Genomic DNA, 18,536 nt, shown 5'->3' on the forward strand with positions numbered 1-18,536 from the left:
CCCTCTCTGAGGTGGTAAGCAATTTGATATGGATTATACATGTATTATTGTGCAAAACACACTTCCATATTGGAACCAAAACCTCAAAATAAAACTGTAGATAAACTAATGTGGAAGATAATATGCTTTGATCTGTATCTAACTGCAAGGAAAAGCTTTTAGCAATTAGAACTGTCCAAAAGTGGAATAGGCTGCCACAAGAGAAGATTTCCCCTTCCTTGGAAGCCTTAAAGTAGGGATTTGATGGCCACTTTTCAAGTATGTCATAACAGGAATTCTGCAAGCTTAAGATTTGGACTAATGGCTCTGAAGTCCCTTCTATTTTTCAAATTCAGTGATTCTTTGATTCTGATTATCACCAAGTTGGCTTAAAGACAATGCATTTTCTAGTCACAGAAACTCTTAAAGACTTTTAAAGAGAGAATATGACCTATGTCAGGGAAGAAAGTACTCATTCCAACCAAATCATATCTTTTAATTCAGCTATCACTACCTTTTTTCAGCATTTTTTCCTACCAAGAAGATGAGATATAATCCTCTTCCAAACAAGAATCTTACTAATTATAATACTGATCTCATCTTCTCCCAGGATTATTACAGTAATCCTACCCCTACACTCACACCTTCACTTATCTCTACTAACTCCTATATATCTACTTATAAAAATGATTAAGTAGGCCAACAATCTTTAAAAAGTCTTAACTTAAAAAGTCTCAACTCTTTTCCCATAGAAGAACTTCTCTAAAATCTGTTACTTCTTTAAAGTGTAGTCTACACCTAGCCTACTTCTTCACTATTTAATAATCACTCCTTAATTCTTAGTTATCTGGCTTCTGCTCCCACCAATCTACTGAAATTGCTCTCAAAGGTAATCATAATCACATCATCACCAAATCAATTTCAATTTTCATCCTCCTTCACCTTCCTCCAACATATGACACTGCAGATAAACCCTTTCTCTCATCACCTTCTAGATACTGTCATTCCTTGGCTTCTTAAAAGTAAAATTCATAGTTCTTCTACCTAAATGCCCCTTCTCTGTTTATACTTATCCTGAACAATATAATAATGGTATTCTCTAAGGAAATGATGGTGAAACTAAGGCATAGGTGCCAAAGGTGGCACGCAGAGCACTCTCAGTGGGCACAAGTGCCACCCTCCCTCCCCCAGAGTTCATTACCAGAAAGGCAGAGGGACTCAGGCAGAGCTGCTCACCTCCCCCTCTTCATCTTGCTTAACATTTTTTTTTTACATACCCCATCCCTCTGCCCAGCAGCCAATGGAAGCTCATAGTGGGTCAAGTAAGCAGCTCATAGGTGGCAGAGCTGGAGGAGAGCAGAGTGTTCAGACAACTCCTCTACCCCTCTCTACACTCACTGAGAACATTCCTTACTTCAACCTCCCCTCTGCCTAACAGTCTGATGGGAGCGCTTTCTCCCTCCCCATTGTGGGATAAGGAGGGAGCAGGGTACGCCCAGCATTTGTGGGGACATGATGGTCTCTAAAAGTTTCACCATCACTGTTCTAAGATATTGTTCTTAATCTTCACTCTTCTTGCTATACTCTCACCATTAACTATCACATTTTACTTCACTGATGTCAACTACTGCTTCTATATAGAGAACTCTCAAAACTATAATTCAAATCCTGAACTCTTCCCAAGCTCTAGACTCATATCTTCACCTGAATAAAAGATATTTTACTTGAATAACCCGCCAAAATCTCAAACTTGAGCTTATTACTTTTCCCTACAACCTTGATTCTCCTTCTGACTTCACTCACTCTGTCCTCCAATTTCAATATCTCTGACTTGCCATCTCCTTCAACTCCCATATATAATCACTTAAGAGTCTCACTGATTACATTTTTACAAAATCCCTTGTTATCTGTTCCTTCCCTTCTATTCCATTTCTCATCCAATCAACTCACTTATCCCTCTCATAAACTTACAACTCTATTTCATCATTCAAACCCATACAAAACTTAACTTCATTATTCATAGATCTGATCATAATACTCAAGTCCCTTTAATTTCTCCCACCTCTCTACTTAAATAAAATTCAAATTCAGACATTCACTGAAATTCCTCCATTCTCTTATTCCACCTACTTTGACCTAACTCGTTATTCTTCTCCATCAAATACTAAACTACTATCAAAGTATTCACAATATCCTTTAATGTTCCTGAAGTATAGCAGAAAGAGCAATGGATTTAGAATAAGTTCAAAATATAGCTCTACTATTTGTGTGATCTTCAACAAGTCACTCAAGTGTCCTAGACCTCAGTTTCCTCAATTCTAAATATGCTGGAAGTCAGCCAGCAGTTTCCAGTTATCTTGAGAGATGTGATGGTTTATCTGAGAGGGAGGAAAAAAGAGCCAGAGACACAGTGGGTTTTCTGGAAGCTCTTCTTTTTGACTTCCTGAAAATCTTTATTTTTATACCTTTCTCTCACAGTCACACAAATACTGGGAAAATTTACATTTCAAACTCAAAACAGAGAAAAATTCATGGTTATACAGATTAAACTGGCACATGTAACAAATTTCTACAAAATCCTACATATAGATTACAGGGAGACTAAACATGCCCCAAGGCTACCAAAACTCTACCTTATCTAAGTTTTATTTTATAAAAGAATCTTCAACATATTTCAAAAGTGGATTAGAGTGTGAGAACCCTCAAATTCAGGGGGACACGTGTAAAGTAGTAAAGTATAAGAATGTTTTGGTCTCATGGGGTTAAATTCAGCATGAGAAAATGAAGTGAGAGTGTATTATGTTTTGATTTTGCCATGCTGTGTCCTTCCTACTCTTAAAGCAGAGAAAGAGAGGAAAAGATTAAAGCAGCCTTAAGGATATGAACTTATTAACTCATTAAATGCTGGGAATTTAATGGGATTAATTAAATTAAATTAAATTAAATTAACTAATTAATTTAATATAAATTTAATATAAATAATAAATTTAATTTAATATAATGGGAATTCTATAAATGGATCTCTACAAAATGATTTCCTACCTATAATACAAAACTTGAGACTATCTTAAAAATATAGATTGCAGTAATTTTTTTTTAAACCCTTGTACTTCGGTGTATTGTCTCATAGGTGGAAGATTGGTAAGCGTGGGCAATGGGGGTCAAGTGACTTGCCCAGGGTCACACAGCTGGGAAGTGGCTGAGGCCGGGTTTGAACCTAGGACCTCCTGTCTCTAGGCCTGACTCTCACTCCACTGAGCTACCCAGCTGCCCCGGATTGCAGTAATTTTAATAATTAAAAGTATTAATCAGAAGAGAGTCACACAGAATGGTCTTATTGGGTATCCATCCATCCTGTGGCCTGATTTTCAGAAAATAGAGATCAATGTAAGGCTTTGCTGTTTACATTGACTCGATGTACCCTAATGGAGACCCTTATTTCTCTGAGGGGCTCCTGGCATAAATATAATATTTTCTATCAAGTGAAATCCTTTAAGGCTCAAATATATCTCAAATTTATACCTCCAATATAACTTGCTCCATAAATCTATCCCTTTTCTTGACCCTCAGCTATACAGTTATTATATTCTATTTTGTATTAGTTTTCTTTGTGAAGGTGTCATATTTTCCTACTAGATTGTGAACTCAATGAAGGTAGTATCTGATCCATGTATCTTCTCCAGTACCTACCATTATATTAGATACAAAAGAGATACTGTATAAACATTTTTGAATTATTGAAACATAACTATCAAGCATCACACTTTTTCAGGGATTCTATTTTGATAATTCATTTATGCTAATAAGTATTTTTAAATTAATTATATTATTGTTTCCCAAATGCTTAAGGTTATTATTTTGTTCCTACTTTAAGAAAAATAATTTATTAAACATATCTAAATTATTAAACAACTCTAAAATTATTAAACATCTCTAAAACAATCTAATAAATAGCTTTCGAAAATTCCTACTAGCCTATCAGCTACCTAAGAAAATTCCAATTTTCCAGTTTTATACATCTTTATATCTCCCATAGAATTCTTTGGATATAGTAGGCATGCATTAAGTATTTGCTTAATGAACAAGTTTACCTTACCTTCTGCACATCAGCATCATGCTTCTGTTGTAATTTAAGCTTCTCCTCATGAAATTTACCTTCCAATATTTTTGTTTTCATCTCCAACTTCAGAGGAAAAAAAATTTAATTGTAACAAATTAGCTTGCTTTGGGACATATAAATTTAAATGTAATTAATTAAACTACACTCTTTCACAAGGAACTTAAACATTTCCTCCTTTTCAACTGGCAAAAAAATTCAGATATAGATTTTTCTTTTACTTTTAACTAAATTTTAAAGGTCACTTTTCATGAGTAAATTTTGTACACAAAATTACTTCAGATTTACAATCAATATTAAATATTGGTTCAAAGATAATAGAGCAATAAGAGCTAGGGAAGTGGAATTAAGTGACTTGCCCAGGGCCACATATCTAGGAGGTATCTAAGGCCAGATTTGAATCCAGATTCTTCTAACTACAGGCCTGGAACTCTACCCACTGAGCCTTAAGTACTTCTTTCAAAAACTGTTTCCTCAATACCTGACACTCTAATATTCTTTTTTTTTTAATTTTAAACCCTTAACTTCTGTGTATTGACTTATAGGTGGAAGAGTGGTAAGGGTAGGCAATGGGGGTCAAGTGACTTGCCCAGGGTCACACAGCTGGGAAGTGTCTGAGGCCGGATTTGAACCTAGGACCTCCCATCTCTAGGCCTGGCTCTCAATCCACTGAGCTACCCAGCTGCCCCCCACTCTAATATTCTTAAAGATAATGATTTCATTCATCTTATGTTTGCTAAAATATTTTGTCCCCTTCCAACAACATAGAATTTCCTTCACAATTAAATGTTTGTTGGAGATAATGACAATGTATATAAAATGTAAAATATCTTGCTAAAATTTTTAAGGAAAAAATGAAATATGTACAAATTGTAGAATTCAATGATCACTTAAAGCCTTATTGCATTCACTAAATAATTCTTCTAAGCTGTATTCATAATAAAACACATTTTGTTAGGCCAAATATTCTTCTTAGGCCAAATATTCTTGCAAATATTCTGTCTAGCTATAAATGTAAAGCAAACTAACACATTTTTAAACAGAGAGAATCTTTTTTAAAAAAAGTTTTAAACTAAAATAAAATTCAAGATGAATTTAAAACCACCTGTACAATATATTCATGTATTATATTAGATGTTAGTGCAATATACACATATACATAAACATATACATTGACAAAGGAATCTGAAGATTGTTGTAGGTTCTGACCCATTGTAAAGCCTAATGATAGGCAGGACATTGCTAAACAGGAATCCACTGTATAAAGTATAAGGGAAAACAGTCAAGTTCCCAGAGAGATTACAAAAAGGTGAAAGTCAATTTGCAGACATATATGTGAAAGGGTCAGGTTAGTCAATAAACAGTGAGGGCTAAGCAAAAATCAGGCATAGTCAAGAGGGCAATGGGCCAACACTAAGAATGCCATAGAGAATAAGAATTGTCCAAATGAGCCAAAGCATGAACACAGGCAGAAATATTGCAAAAGACTATTTTCCATTAGAGGTGGGTTGCATGAGGCAATCAGGGACAAAGCAGACAGTGGCATAAATATGCAGCTATCTGATAGGCCATGATCTGGACCAGCAAAGTTCAACCAACAGGTAAGTCAAGTTGAGTTAAGAGAGAATTGCCAAGAATGATCCTAGAAAAGCAAATTCCACCCCCCAAAAAATGCTTTTTTCAATGCTTTGTAGGCTGGACAGTAATGTAAATGTATATTTATGTGTAACCTTCAGCATTCATTTCTAGTGATTCTGTGAAGTGACTCTTGTTTATGCCCCCAGCTAGAAAGCATAAATGAAACAATGGGCTGGGTTTTACCTTTCTGTCTCTTACTAGAAGCCCCTCACTCTTTCCCAATGCTCTCTGAAACCACTGACATGACAAACAAGGGATAGCAGGCAACTTAAAAACAAGATTAGTCTCAGCTATTTATGAATTAAATAATAAAAATTCAGGAAAGCTAGTCTTAGAACAAAAAAAAATTAACACAATTATGTGGAAGTAAGGCAGGAGCAAATTAAAGCTTTGATTGGTTCTCTTTTAAAATGAAGGGCAAACAACAGCTATGTGCCAGACACTGGGCTTAGCATTTTTTACCAATATTATCATATTTGATGCTCACAACAACTCTGCAAGGTAGGTGCTTCAACCTAAAAAATATTTAGTCAATGGATTCAGCATTGATCGATGAGGGACTATTGAAAACAATATGGAATTGCTCAGCCCATCTCTTCAGGATCATATTCTTATCACTGAACAGTATGGCTCCATCACCAATATGTTGTTGAGATATAGAATAATTAAATATAGAGTCTCATCACCAATAGGTTGGCTTCTTACTAATGAATTTTTTGGCTATAACAATAAATGAAACAAAGAAACACTTTAAAATAATTTGAAAAGATAAAAGAGGGGGCTAAAAATCACTATTTTTACACTATCCAAAAAATTCCAACTTTGCTACTAGTAATTTAAATTTGAAATCTTTGTTCAATAATGAATAAATAAATATATGTACACATGTAAAGAGAATGTAAGTACATATATATGCATATGTTTTTGTATGTATTTGTATTTGTATTTGTACATATGTATTTGTAATCTAATCCTATCTGGACATTCTTGCTATGAACAAAACTAAACAAAAGAAGGAAGGTAAATGAAAGTTGACTGATTAATACTCCTTAGAGAAACAAAGAAAGGAATTAGCAGAACTGATTTTATCATATGTACAATAGAAAAAGAAACGTAATTTCATGAGGTACTAGTTTTTGTCATATTAAAGAATTCATGTTAAATATTTGAAAAAAAAGACCACAATGAAAATAATAATAATATATTCACCAATAATTATAGATTAAGAAGCAGAAAAATTTTATAAAGAACTTAAAAACAACTTCCAAATTGTCAAAGCAAAGCCTTCATATCATGTTTAAGATTATATCAATTAGGGTAATATAGCTATTCTATTTTCTGCAGGTATAAGAAAATAATTTCTCATTTCTAAGAATTTTGAAAAAAAGACAAGATAAAATCATTTTTATGAATTCTTAATATTAATGTAAGTGGTTATTTCTGGTTTAATATATTAGTATAAAATACTTTAGGACAAATTTCTTATCTCTAAGACCCTTTGTTGAGATAGAAAAGATGTTCAGTTAATAGAGAGCCAGGCTTGGAGACAGAAAGTCATGGTTTCACTTCTGGCCTCAGATATTTCCTGGCTTTGTGACCCTGGGCAAGTCACTCAATGCCAATTGCCTATCCCTTACTACTCTTCTACCTTGGATATGATATCAGAATCGATTCTAAAGGCAGAAAGTAATGATTTTTTTTAAGACTCTATGTTAACAGGATATAATCTCAACAATCCTCAAATATGTGAGACCTTAAAAGTTTGCAACCTCTAAATAAAGGCTTCAATCTTTGAAGTTAATTTTGAGAACAAAAAGCTTTGGGTTTCTATTAATCAACTACCATCTTCTGTCATTAAAGGCACTTTTAGACTCTATAAGTTATACACTATAGTTGATGCCTTAATTTTTTAACCCTAAAAAATTAAACCAATCTACAATTTCATACTCAGTGACTTCAAAGCAAAGATGAGAATTGGTGAGAATAGTAAGAAATATATTAAAAAGAAGCAGGAAAGGGAAAGCCCAGTGACATATAGTTCAAAGATTCCTTATGCTGTTGCAATCATGATTACTTAAAAAAAAAAGAATCAGGAGGCACAAGGCATGAAAAATCACACATAACACCACAAAAAAGAAAAAAAACCCAGAAAAACATAATGTTTTAAAACACAGGGGAAAAATCTTTATTGATCTGGGAGTTTTCACTACCCATATACAGCTAGGCCACCACTGTCAGAGCAAAAATAATCATTAATAAAATGTTAAAAGAAAAATAATGAAAAAAGGTAAAAATATACATCTGAAAACAACTCAACCCTAAACTATATAAACAATTAATTAATAATAAACATATATAAACGATTACTAAATATAAGTATATATGTATGACTTATAGCAATTCCCTAATTAACACATAGTCAAAAGATACAAACAATTCTCAAAAAAAAACTGCAAAGTATTTACAATCACTTGAAAAAAATGTTCTAAATAAAAAAGGCAAATCAAAAGAACCCTAAAGTTTTATTTCAGACCATACAAATTGGCAAAAAAATGGCAATAGTCAATGCTAGAAGTGTTATAGAATCTATTGTTGGTAGAGCTGTGAAATGGCAAACTATCTGGGAAAGCAATTCAGAACTCAGCAAATAAAATGACTAAAATGACTAAACTGTCTTGTACTCTCTGACCCATAGACTCTATTAGTGGGTTTATCTCCATTGTAAGCCATCAGTGAAAAAAAGCCCCAATATATCCCAAAATATTTATAGCAGCACTTTTTGTGATAGTTAAGAACAGAAACAAAGTAAAAGCCCATCACCTGGGGAATGGCTAAACAAACTATGGTACTTAATATAATGTAATATTACCATGCTATAAGAAATGATGTAATAAATGCAGAGAAGCATGAATAGATCTGTATGAACAGATACACAGTGAAGTAAGCAGAGACAAGAAAACAATATACACAGTGACTATAACAATGTAAGTAGAAAGAACAAATAAAATACCAAAAAATAAAAAATAAATGTAAAAAATGATTCACTAAGATTCAAAAGAAGAGATATGAGAAGACACCACCAAACAAACCTCTTGTGGAGGTGGAATGTCCACAAGAGTTAGAAATTTCACATGTTTTTGGATTTTTTTCAGCCCTTTAAAAAATACTATTTGTAATAAAAGATGGCTCTTGGAGGAGCACAGGGAGGAATAGGAGGAACACTTGCGATACTTATGGTGACATAAGAAACCTTAAACAAACAAAAAAAGGGAGACAAATAACTGATAATAAAAAATGATTAATGGATAGCAAAAATAACATCAGCACTCTCTTATCTATAAGAAAAACATTTTTAAAAATAGAAACAAAATTAAAATGTAGGTTTAGAAAAATGTATTATTTAGCAAGTGAATAAAAAAGCAGAAATTGCATTCATACTATCAGACAAAGCAAAAATAAACATTCAAAACACTAAATGTGATAAACAAAGAAATTATATTATGCTGAAGGAACCAAAGACAACAAACCAATATCATCATTAAACAGTTCGGGTTGGGTCATGCACTGACTAAACTACTTAGTGAAGCTTATAAATACAGAAATGACAATAAATTAAGCTTTGTCCTAAGACATACTCCACTGGACTAGGGATTGGGGATATATGGCTATAATTTAAAAGGAATTCTCTCACTACCTTTCTGGGCTTCTGTGGGGAAAGCTCCTTATGAACTGAAAAGAATTTAATGGTAGATAGAATCAGATAATGAGGGTCATAAATAGACAGAAAAAGAAGACAGACAAATGTAAGGGGTAAAAAGGGTGTTTATTGGGTTAATATTAAAAGGTTAGGTCACCAGGGAATAGAATAATTAACAATCCCCAATTAAAGAATAACCTCAAGTCAAAATGACTTTTATGGAACTTTATTTACAAAATATAGGAGAGAGAGGAAGTAGAGAGATGAGAAGAGGATAGAATAAGAGATTTGTATTCAAGTCTGGGCTTTACTCTGGCAGGGCTCCAGAGGCCCAGCCAGAGCCTAAAAGTCAATTAACAAGGGTTTTAGCCACAAAGGTTTCTCCCAATCAAGGCAACCTCTCAGAGGCTAGTACCTCCTGGGAGGTTAAAGGAGTCAGCGTTCTTCACTCACCACACGTAGACAGAGATTTAAGAGCAGTCTCACCAAGATCTCAGGGTCCCAAGTCCAGAACTCCTCTATGTCCAAGCAAGAACCAAAAGAAGCTGGCTCACTCAACTCTCTCTTTTTAAAGGGGCCTCTTTTGCATTACTTCTTGTGCCCTCCTATTAGTTTATATGTCCAATCACAACATACTTTTCTTAGGCCTGCCTAGGAGGCAGTCAGTAAATTCTGATTTGTCATGCACTAGCACAAGTGGGTTACAGACTACTCAACTTGTAAGTTAAATGGAGATGTTTTCACCTTTGGTGATTAAATCTAAAGGTGGGCAGGATAGATTTAATCTCATTATCACACAATAAAATAAGAGAAATCCTTTTTGGAAAGGGTCACACACAAAAAATGAAATCCAAAAAACTAATGAACAGTTGAAGGAGAAGAAAGGAAGAGGGAATCTTCTTGACTAAGAAGAAAAACGTAAGGGGGAGAGAAAAAAGATCCTTGCTAGATAAAAGCAAAAGAGAAAAAGGAACTAATAAGAAAACCCCTAAGGCAGTGATGGTGAACTTTTTAGAGATGGAGTGCTATGCCCTTCCCCCCACCACATGCTGGGTATGCCCTCCCCCAGACACCTTACCCCACACAAGGGAGGGAGAAAGCCTTACCATAGGCTTGCTGGGTAGAGGACTAGGTGATGTGAAAAAATGTTGTCAGGCAGGGTGGAGAGGGGAAAGGGAGCAGCTTCACTCCAGAGCCTCTGCCTTTCTAGTAATGAACTTGGGGTGGGGCAAAGAGCACTCTGCATGCCATCTTTGGCACCTGTACCATAGGTTTGCCATGACTGCCCTAAGGGAAAGGGATAATGAATAGGAGGAAAGGATTAATAGTGAAGGGAGGAGATCTAATGGGAAAAGGGCCACTTTAAAAAAGTTTCAAGGTAAAGTAACTAAACAAACATAGTACTGTGTTTATTAAGGAAAAGGGAAAAATTCCTAACTTGGAGAAAACAGCAATGAGACAGAGGAAAATAGTTTTCATAATTTTAAATGTAAATGGAAGAAATAATCCAATAAAACAAAAAGACTGACAGACTGAATGAGAAACCAAAACCATGCAACATGTTGGTTACAGAAATATTTAATAAACAGACATGCACAAAAAACGAGTGAGAGCATAGAGAAAACTATTTATTTATGTATTAAGTGAATCCAGAAAAGCAGGATTTGTAATCATGCTATCAGAAAAAGCAATGGAGAGTTAAACAAAGAGATGAAAAAAATCAAAACATAGAGAGGTATGGACAAGGAAATTAAATTATACTGAAAGGAACCATAGACTACAAATCAAAATCAGTAATAAACTTACATGCTCCAAATACCTTGGCATCCAAATTGATAAAGGGAGTATTATCTGACTTAAATGAAAATATAAACAGTAATACTATAGTGACAAGAGACTTTGATAGCTCTCAATTTTGAATAAATCTAAGAAAAAAGATAAAAATTGGGAAATACAGAACTGAACATGTACATATACATGTTCAGTTCCTGAATATATATACATATATATATGTGTGTGTGTATATATATATCTGTATATATATATACACATGTTCAGTTATACATACAGCATATGTATACTATAATAGATAGCTTCTGGAAAAAGATGGAGAACAGCTTGAGTGACAGATCATTGGTTATAGAACTTGGAATTTACCCAAATGGCATGAGCCAAGGGCAAAAGACAGTTGGGATCACATCTATAAAAGTCCAGGGGGTCAGCCATTCCAGGTCTCAGTCTTGAGAAGGGAATTTCTGGAGGGCAGAGGGTGGTGTGAAAGGTCAGTAGGCCTATAGATCTGCAGATCCAGCATCCATATCTTATTGCTACAAGAAGTTCATTCACCTATTACTAAACAGAGCTGAGAGAACAACACAGCTTTCAAGAAGATTATTACCCCTTCCTTTCCTTTGGTCTAGACCATGGCCAGGTCTGACCAGGGTCTGTGAGGGGGGAAAGAATCTACCAACTTGTTGCCCATTGATTAGATTACTTTAACCTTCATTAGATTTAGCATAGCCATTCCCAACACCTCTTTCTGTATCCTGAACCCTATCCTGACTCTGACACCGACTATTGATGTGAACCTGGGCAAATCCTTTAGCTTCTCTGAACCTAAGCTTCTTTACCTATAAAAGGTTGAACTCTGATATTTAATTAAGTTCTAAAATCTATGATTCTCTAACCCTATGGATACTCTGGGTGTCTATTTGTCACCAACTATCTCCTGGCTTATCTTCCTCCCAAAACATACTTCTGTAGAGGGCACTGCCATCCCACCAGTTATCTATCTGTTATATCTGCGTCATTTAAAATTACTCTAAGCCCTGTTACAACTTCCCCCGACACCTCCAACTTCCTTTGTGGGAGGTGTTGGAGAAGGTATAAGAGAGACCCTGCAGAGCTCTCAACTATTAGCTCTCTCTTGGAGTCTTTTTTCCCCCTTCTATCTATCTCCTAGTTTTCCCTAGACCTTCCCTTTTCTAATCTAAATAAAACCTAGCTATTCTAAACCCCAAATTGTTCTCTGATCTTTTATTTGAGACCCTCAAGGGTTCTGGTCAATTCCCCCCTGCCCCCCGCTGGGGCTAGGACTGGGACCACTACCTTCCTTTCCCTTCCTCTACTTTCCTCTCTCCTTTCTCCCATCCATCCATCCTCCTATCTACCTTCTCTTCACCCCCTTACATATATTCATTCTCCCTTACCCTACATAGACAATCAATTGCCAAAGCTATTATTTCCATATCCACAAAATCTCACTTCTGTCTCCCACGCCTTTTCTCCATGCATATGGCCACCACCTTTGTTCAGGCCCTTTTCATCACCTCACCTAGACCCCTACCCTATCCTAGTATTTGGCCTCCTTGGCTCAAATCTCTCCCTATTCCAATCCATCTTCCACATAAGCTACCCAATCTCCCTCCCTACTTCTTCCCTCAATAAACTCTAGAAGTTCCCTATTATCTCTAGGACCAAAGAGAAATTTCTGTTTAGCATTTACAATTCTTCACAAATTGGTTCCTTCCTACCTTTCTTGTCTACAGAACATGACTGTCCATGTATTTGGCCTACCACCCACTTTCCAGAAAAAAAATATTACTTAGCCCCCTGGGAATTAATTTTTTTTACATTTTAGTAGCAACTAATAGGAAAGATAAATGCACTTGTGGCCAACACCACACCCCTGGATCGCTGCAGCACCCACCAGGGGGGGTGGTAGCGCCCACTTTGGGAATCACTGATTTATCTTATGCCCCCTTTCTAAGAATAATGATAGTATAATAACATGGGGACAGAGTATATGGCAATATGCTCAGTGTGGATAATGACTGGATGAGATACAAAATATTGTCTTGTCTGGTAGGCAGAATCCTTCCTCCTTTTATTGTTGTTCAGTTGTTTGAGTCATGTATCACTCTTTGTAAAAGTCATGAATCAATCATGTATCACTCTTTGTAGAGAGAGGGAGGAGGTGGAAGGAGAGAGAGAGAGAGAGAGAGAGAGAGAGAGAGAGAGAGAGATTTTTCAAGATTGTATCATATTCTTCATTGCTATACAAACTGAATCCAGGTCAGTATTTCCAAATTTGTCAAATTATCACTGCCAAAATACTTAACACAAAAATTTTTCATACATGCTAAGCTATCATAAGGTAATTAGTAGTGTTGAAGACACTTTTAAAAAAACAGCTACCATGGAAGCATTATTGGAAGGAAAACATAGTTGATGCTTGCCTACATAATAGGCCTCGAGAGGTTCCAAGAAGCTCATCTCATCCAAAAAAAAAAAAATCTCCCTCTTTCTTCCTATAAAAGTGTCACCTGTTAATAAGTCATCATACTTCTGAGCATTCCTTTTTAAACATCTAAAAAAGAGTAACAAACACATATCCTTACAAGATATTAAATGTATTAGCTTATCAGCTCAACCACTGAGTTGTCAACTACTTAACAGGAATGAAATATACAACAAGTAAATTCTGATAAGGGGGAAAGTGGAATGAGATCTGAGGCACAGTCACTACCTAGGAAAGGTAGCTAATATTTCCAAATTATATCATACTACAAGGCTTTCGATAGATTGATTCAGTGCTAAGATTTTAGATGGGGAGGGGAGAAAGAAAGGAAAATATAAGAAAGAAAAATAAGTATCACAAGGTAAAAAAAAGTATGTAAAAAAGAGAAAGACATAAATTGTAAACCAAATCAAAATTATGTACCTTTATAATATAAATCAAAATTTTGTCTATTACCTAAAATAGGAACTGCTAACATTGCATCAAATACTCAAGTTATATCTCCTATTATATGTTTCAGAAATATCTCAATCCTACCTCTTTTTCATGTATAAGAAGGAGTAACTGTTCATCGTGGAAACTACTGGCCTTCCCTAGATTTGATTTAGTAGTCATCTGCTGAATAACAAAGATTTAATTTAAATACCTTTTAAGGCCTCGTATATACTTAAACAATACATTTAAGAATGTTTGCGTTTTCTTGGTTTTAATTTTTAAGTGAGCAAAATGAGATATTTATTAGTAGATGTAAAAATGCTTGAATAATCAATATAACAAACAAGAATGATCTTAATCATCCTTAAATGATTAAAAAAAGAATTCATTTTCATAGACAAAGTTGAGGGAGAATAGTTATAAACATATACTACATAGGAAAATATTTGTCTCTGAAAAAAAATCAAGTCATTCAACACCTACCAAAGATACTGGAATGGGCTTCTCTCGTAGATACCTTGGATTTTCTATCTGAAATCAGAAAATCAAAATTAGATCTTATTGTGTGTGGAGTTTTTCTTATAACAGAAAATTGAATTGTTACATGAAAATATATTTTGTTATTTAATATTTAACTTATTTTATGATGTCTGTAATACTCAAAAAAGTTAAGAAGAAAAACATAAAATATAGTAAAGTTTAAGATTGAATGCATACTCAAATGACCTAAATCTTGACTTTAAGAGGTTCAGTTTCTCTTCCTGAAAAATGTTAATACTATTTATTACAGAATCCATAAGGATAATTTCTGGTAAATTTAGTAACATGCAAAAAATCTTTTAATGAATCATAGGAGATGCATAATGCTATTGTTATTTAAAGATTCACCTCAAGACATCAATTCAAGATGGTGTTTTAAAAGTAATGAGAAATAGTGAGGAAAGAAAAAAAAAGAAATAAAATAGTGAGAATGAAATATTTTTTAAAATATATAGAAGGGAGCAGAAGGAAGCTTAGAATAGAATATAAACGAACAGGGTAATTTTGTTACTACTATGTTCAATTTAATATATATTTAAAAAACCAAACTAGACATAATAGTTCATATGTTTGTTGATGATAGAGTTTCTAATGAAAAAGAAAATTAAAATTAAAAAAATTCTCAAAAAAATCATGAGAACCTTTAAATTATTAAAAATTATATCCATGACCAGAAAGGACCATTGTAAATTGGTTATTTTCAACTCTGCTAAATAAATTGTTTCTTTTTTTTTTAATTGTGTACCTAATCAGTAAAATGTTTTGGAGCACACACCCCAAATGTGCATTTAATTTTAAAATATGTACTGTAATTAATCTATAACATATATCAAAAATATATGAAAAAGACCAAAGTTAAGCAGATAAGTTAAAGATGAAATAAACGGTATCTCAATTTTTTATTTTATTTACTGTTAATATAAAAATTTTGTTTTCATGGGGACAGCTGGGTAGCTCAGTGGATTGAGAGCCAGGCCTAGAGATGGAAGGTCCTAGGTTCAAATCTGATCTCAGACACTTCTCAGCTATGTGACTCTGGGCAAGTCACTCAACCTTCATTGCCTACCTTTACCACTCTTTGGTTTAAAAAAAATTTTTTTAATTTTTTTTCATGAAAAGCAAGAGCTATGGGATTGAATATGCTCAGTTATCTTTAAAATCTTGATTAATGTTATTACAAAGTGATTCAAATCTATTTCTAACCAGTTTATTTCTAAACTTTCTTTTAATGATGATTATCATAGCTAGAAAAACAAAGCCATTTCCAAAAGATAGATACATCCAAATAGAAAAATTATATCATTAGTTGTACTTTTTACTAAATTATGGTAGTTTTCAATCCTATCAATTAATTATGCAAAGCTATTTGTTAAAATTCAGCTAATAAATTTTTATCTTCCTTAACTTCAATGAAGTAAGGACATGGTCCCTGGAAGTCAAGTCTCATATATGAAGGGTTGTTGCTCCAGGTGAAGCAGAGGCAGGGACAGAGCAGACAGCAAAATGCTACAGACTGGTTTTCTTATGGAGAATAGGGTAGCACAGTTGCGTCCGATTGGGGTTGGGGAAAACACAAGGCTAAGGCAGGCAGGAAGATAAGTAGATCCTGATTTCTTCCTAGTGAATAACCTTATTCATTTTCTTCCAAGCTATCCAAGAGGTTTTTTTGGGGGGGTAGGGGTGCATGGGGGTGGAATATGAGAGCAAGGAGGGTTTTGTGGGACAAGGTTGAAAGTTCTATGCTTGATAAATTGAAACCTGAGCCCACTGGGAAAAGCAGTTGTCACTGCCTTCCCTTTATACCAACAACTACTTGCTTCCACTTCTGTCTGGTGTTCTTGGTTTATCTTTGTTGTCTCTCCTTGGTTTTCGCATGAGCATTCCTTATCCTCTTGAAGGTCATCAAAGAAAAGAGGCTGAGGGCAGGTGGCAGGGGGTAGAAAGGAGAATTTATACCTGATAATGATTTCATATACTGAGTACTTTTCTAAACGGTACTCCATTAATCCCTTTTTTGGGGGAGGGAACCCAACACTTACAGACTATTCCTAGGCTTTGTTTTAAGATACTTTTCCTGAGTTCTGTTCCAGAGCAGAAAAAAGTAAGCTCAAATGTGAGATAAAAAGCCTGATCCCCTCGCTTTGGGGTTAAATTCCACAAGGACTAGGCCTGGTCAACAAATGCCCGGAGTCAGAATCCTTCTCAGAGAGGGGAGTTCTTGGATCCAGGTTATCCGAAAAGAAACTCTTCTCTGGACTCACAGTATAGATTCAATTCTAGGGAGCCTGACTACTAAAAGAGGGAAGTCAGGTTTTTCTGCTTCTTACTAGCTTACTATGCCCAGATACCTGAAGTGTTAGGAAAAATCACTACAACAAAGCTGGAGTATGGCTCATGCCCCCAGGTTTCCCAAAAAGTACTCTTAGGGATCCTTATAGAAAAGGTACTCAGTTGTAGGGACTTAGGGCCAGGGAACACAAGGTGTGTGCTGATGACATTGTAAGGCCAGTAGAGAGAGCACAGACTGGGCAGGGAAAACAGCTCTCCAACTGCCTATTGCCTGCAGAGAGAAGCTTGCATGGGGGATGACACTGGCTGAAGGCAGGGGGAAGGCACTAGAACTACACAGGGAGAAATGGGTATATCTGACCAAATACCTACACTGTTCTTACTTTCTTTATATCTTTCAGCATCTAACACACTGTTATATTGAATCTCTGGGAGCTAGGAGTTCAATCGGTGATTGACAGGTAGATCAGTTGGATGTCGGAATGTTCCCAGAGAGGCATGCGGACACAGGAGAGGGCAATTGGTAGCCCTGACAGAGGTTCTTGGTTCTTTTACTGGTCCCTGAGACTGGAGATCAGTGGATCCTGGTCTTTGGGACTTGAGACTTGCAAACTCATCCCTGCAAGCTCCTCCTGTGGTTCCTGTACCTTCAACAACCTGTATCAGACCACCATCTCTGATTCTACTGCCCCTAGATATTAGGAAGTCAATCATCTTAGTCATCTAGGTTTCCCAGGGCCCGGGAGGGATCCGGGAAGTGGGCAGGAGAAGAAGAAGAGGGTGAAAAAAGGGGTGGATATCTCAAACTGATTAGGCTTAACATCTACTGAAAAAGAAGCTGAAAGATTATACAGCAGTTTGCCTGCTCTGGTGTGGCCCTGGCCAAGCTGTACCAGAGAGAAGCTATCATCTTGATTCCTTCATTTGCCTGCAGTTTAGAGATTCATTACTATCAGTTTAAATTAGAGTCTCCCAATACCTCTATCCCATACCATTATCTTTCTTTGCCAAATACAACCAAAGGTTTAAAAGTACCTTCCTGAAGTGGTTATTCAAGCTTCTTTGGGAAGGGAGTCACACAGTCAGATTACAACATTACCAGGCTGAAGAGCCCAATAAATAATATCAATTAACCCCAGGTGGGTCCTGAAGGGATATCATCCATTGATCTAAAGGATCCTGCCTGGGCAACTGTTATAAAGGAGAAAGGTGTCATCCTATCCCTCTCTATACTTCATCTACATCTACATCTAATAGATAGGAGTATCAGAGAGGGGTCCTCTCTTTAATTATAACAACACCCATCAGACCACTGTCCTAAATTATTGGCCATATTAAGAAATGCAGCCATTAAGAATTATTCTGTATTGTAAAAGAAACATCACCAAGCAGCAAAAAATAATGAACATTTTACTTCAAAAAGATAAAATGATAATTTTAGACAGTCGACCCACATACATTAAGTCCTTTGTCATTGTGCCAAGTCCTAAGGAGATCCAAAAAAAAAAAAAAAAAACAAATACACAGTTCCTGTCCTCAAG

The 18,536-nt window shown here is 35.3% G+C and overlaps 1 protein-coding gene across 1 annotated transcript in view; it reads right to left on the minus strand.

Moving 5' to 3' along the window:
* Positions 1-18,536, minus strand: part of CEP112 (centrosomal protein 112) — a 527,068-nt gene that overhangs the window by 392,860 nt on the left and 115,672 nt on the right. The window contains exons 7-9 of the mRNA XM_044675157.1: positions 14,650-14,697; positions 14,269-14,349; positions 4,076-4,162 (exon numbers count right to left, since the gene is read on the minus strand). Of these exons, the coding sequence (XP_044531092.1) occupies positions 4,076-4,162; positions 14,269-14,349; positions 14,650-14,697 (216 nt within the window). The remainder of the gene's footprint in view (positions 1-4,075; positions 4,163-14,268; positions 14,350-14,649; positions 14,698-18,536) is intronic.

This window comes from Gracilinanus agilis, chromosome 4 (genome assembly GCF_016433145.1).
Source record: "Gracilinanus agilis isolate LMUSP501 chromosome 4, AgileGrace, whole genome shotgun sequence".
NCBI lineage: Eukaryota > Metazoa > Chordata > Mammalia > Didelphimorphia > Didelphidae > Gracilinanus > Gracilinanus agilis.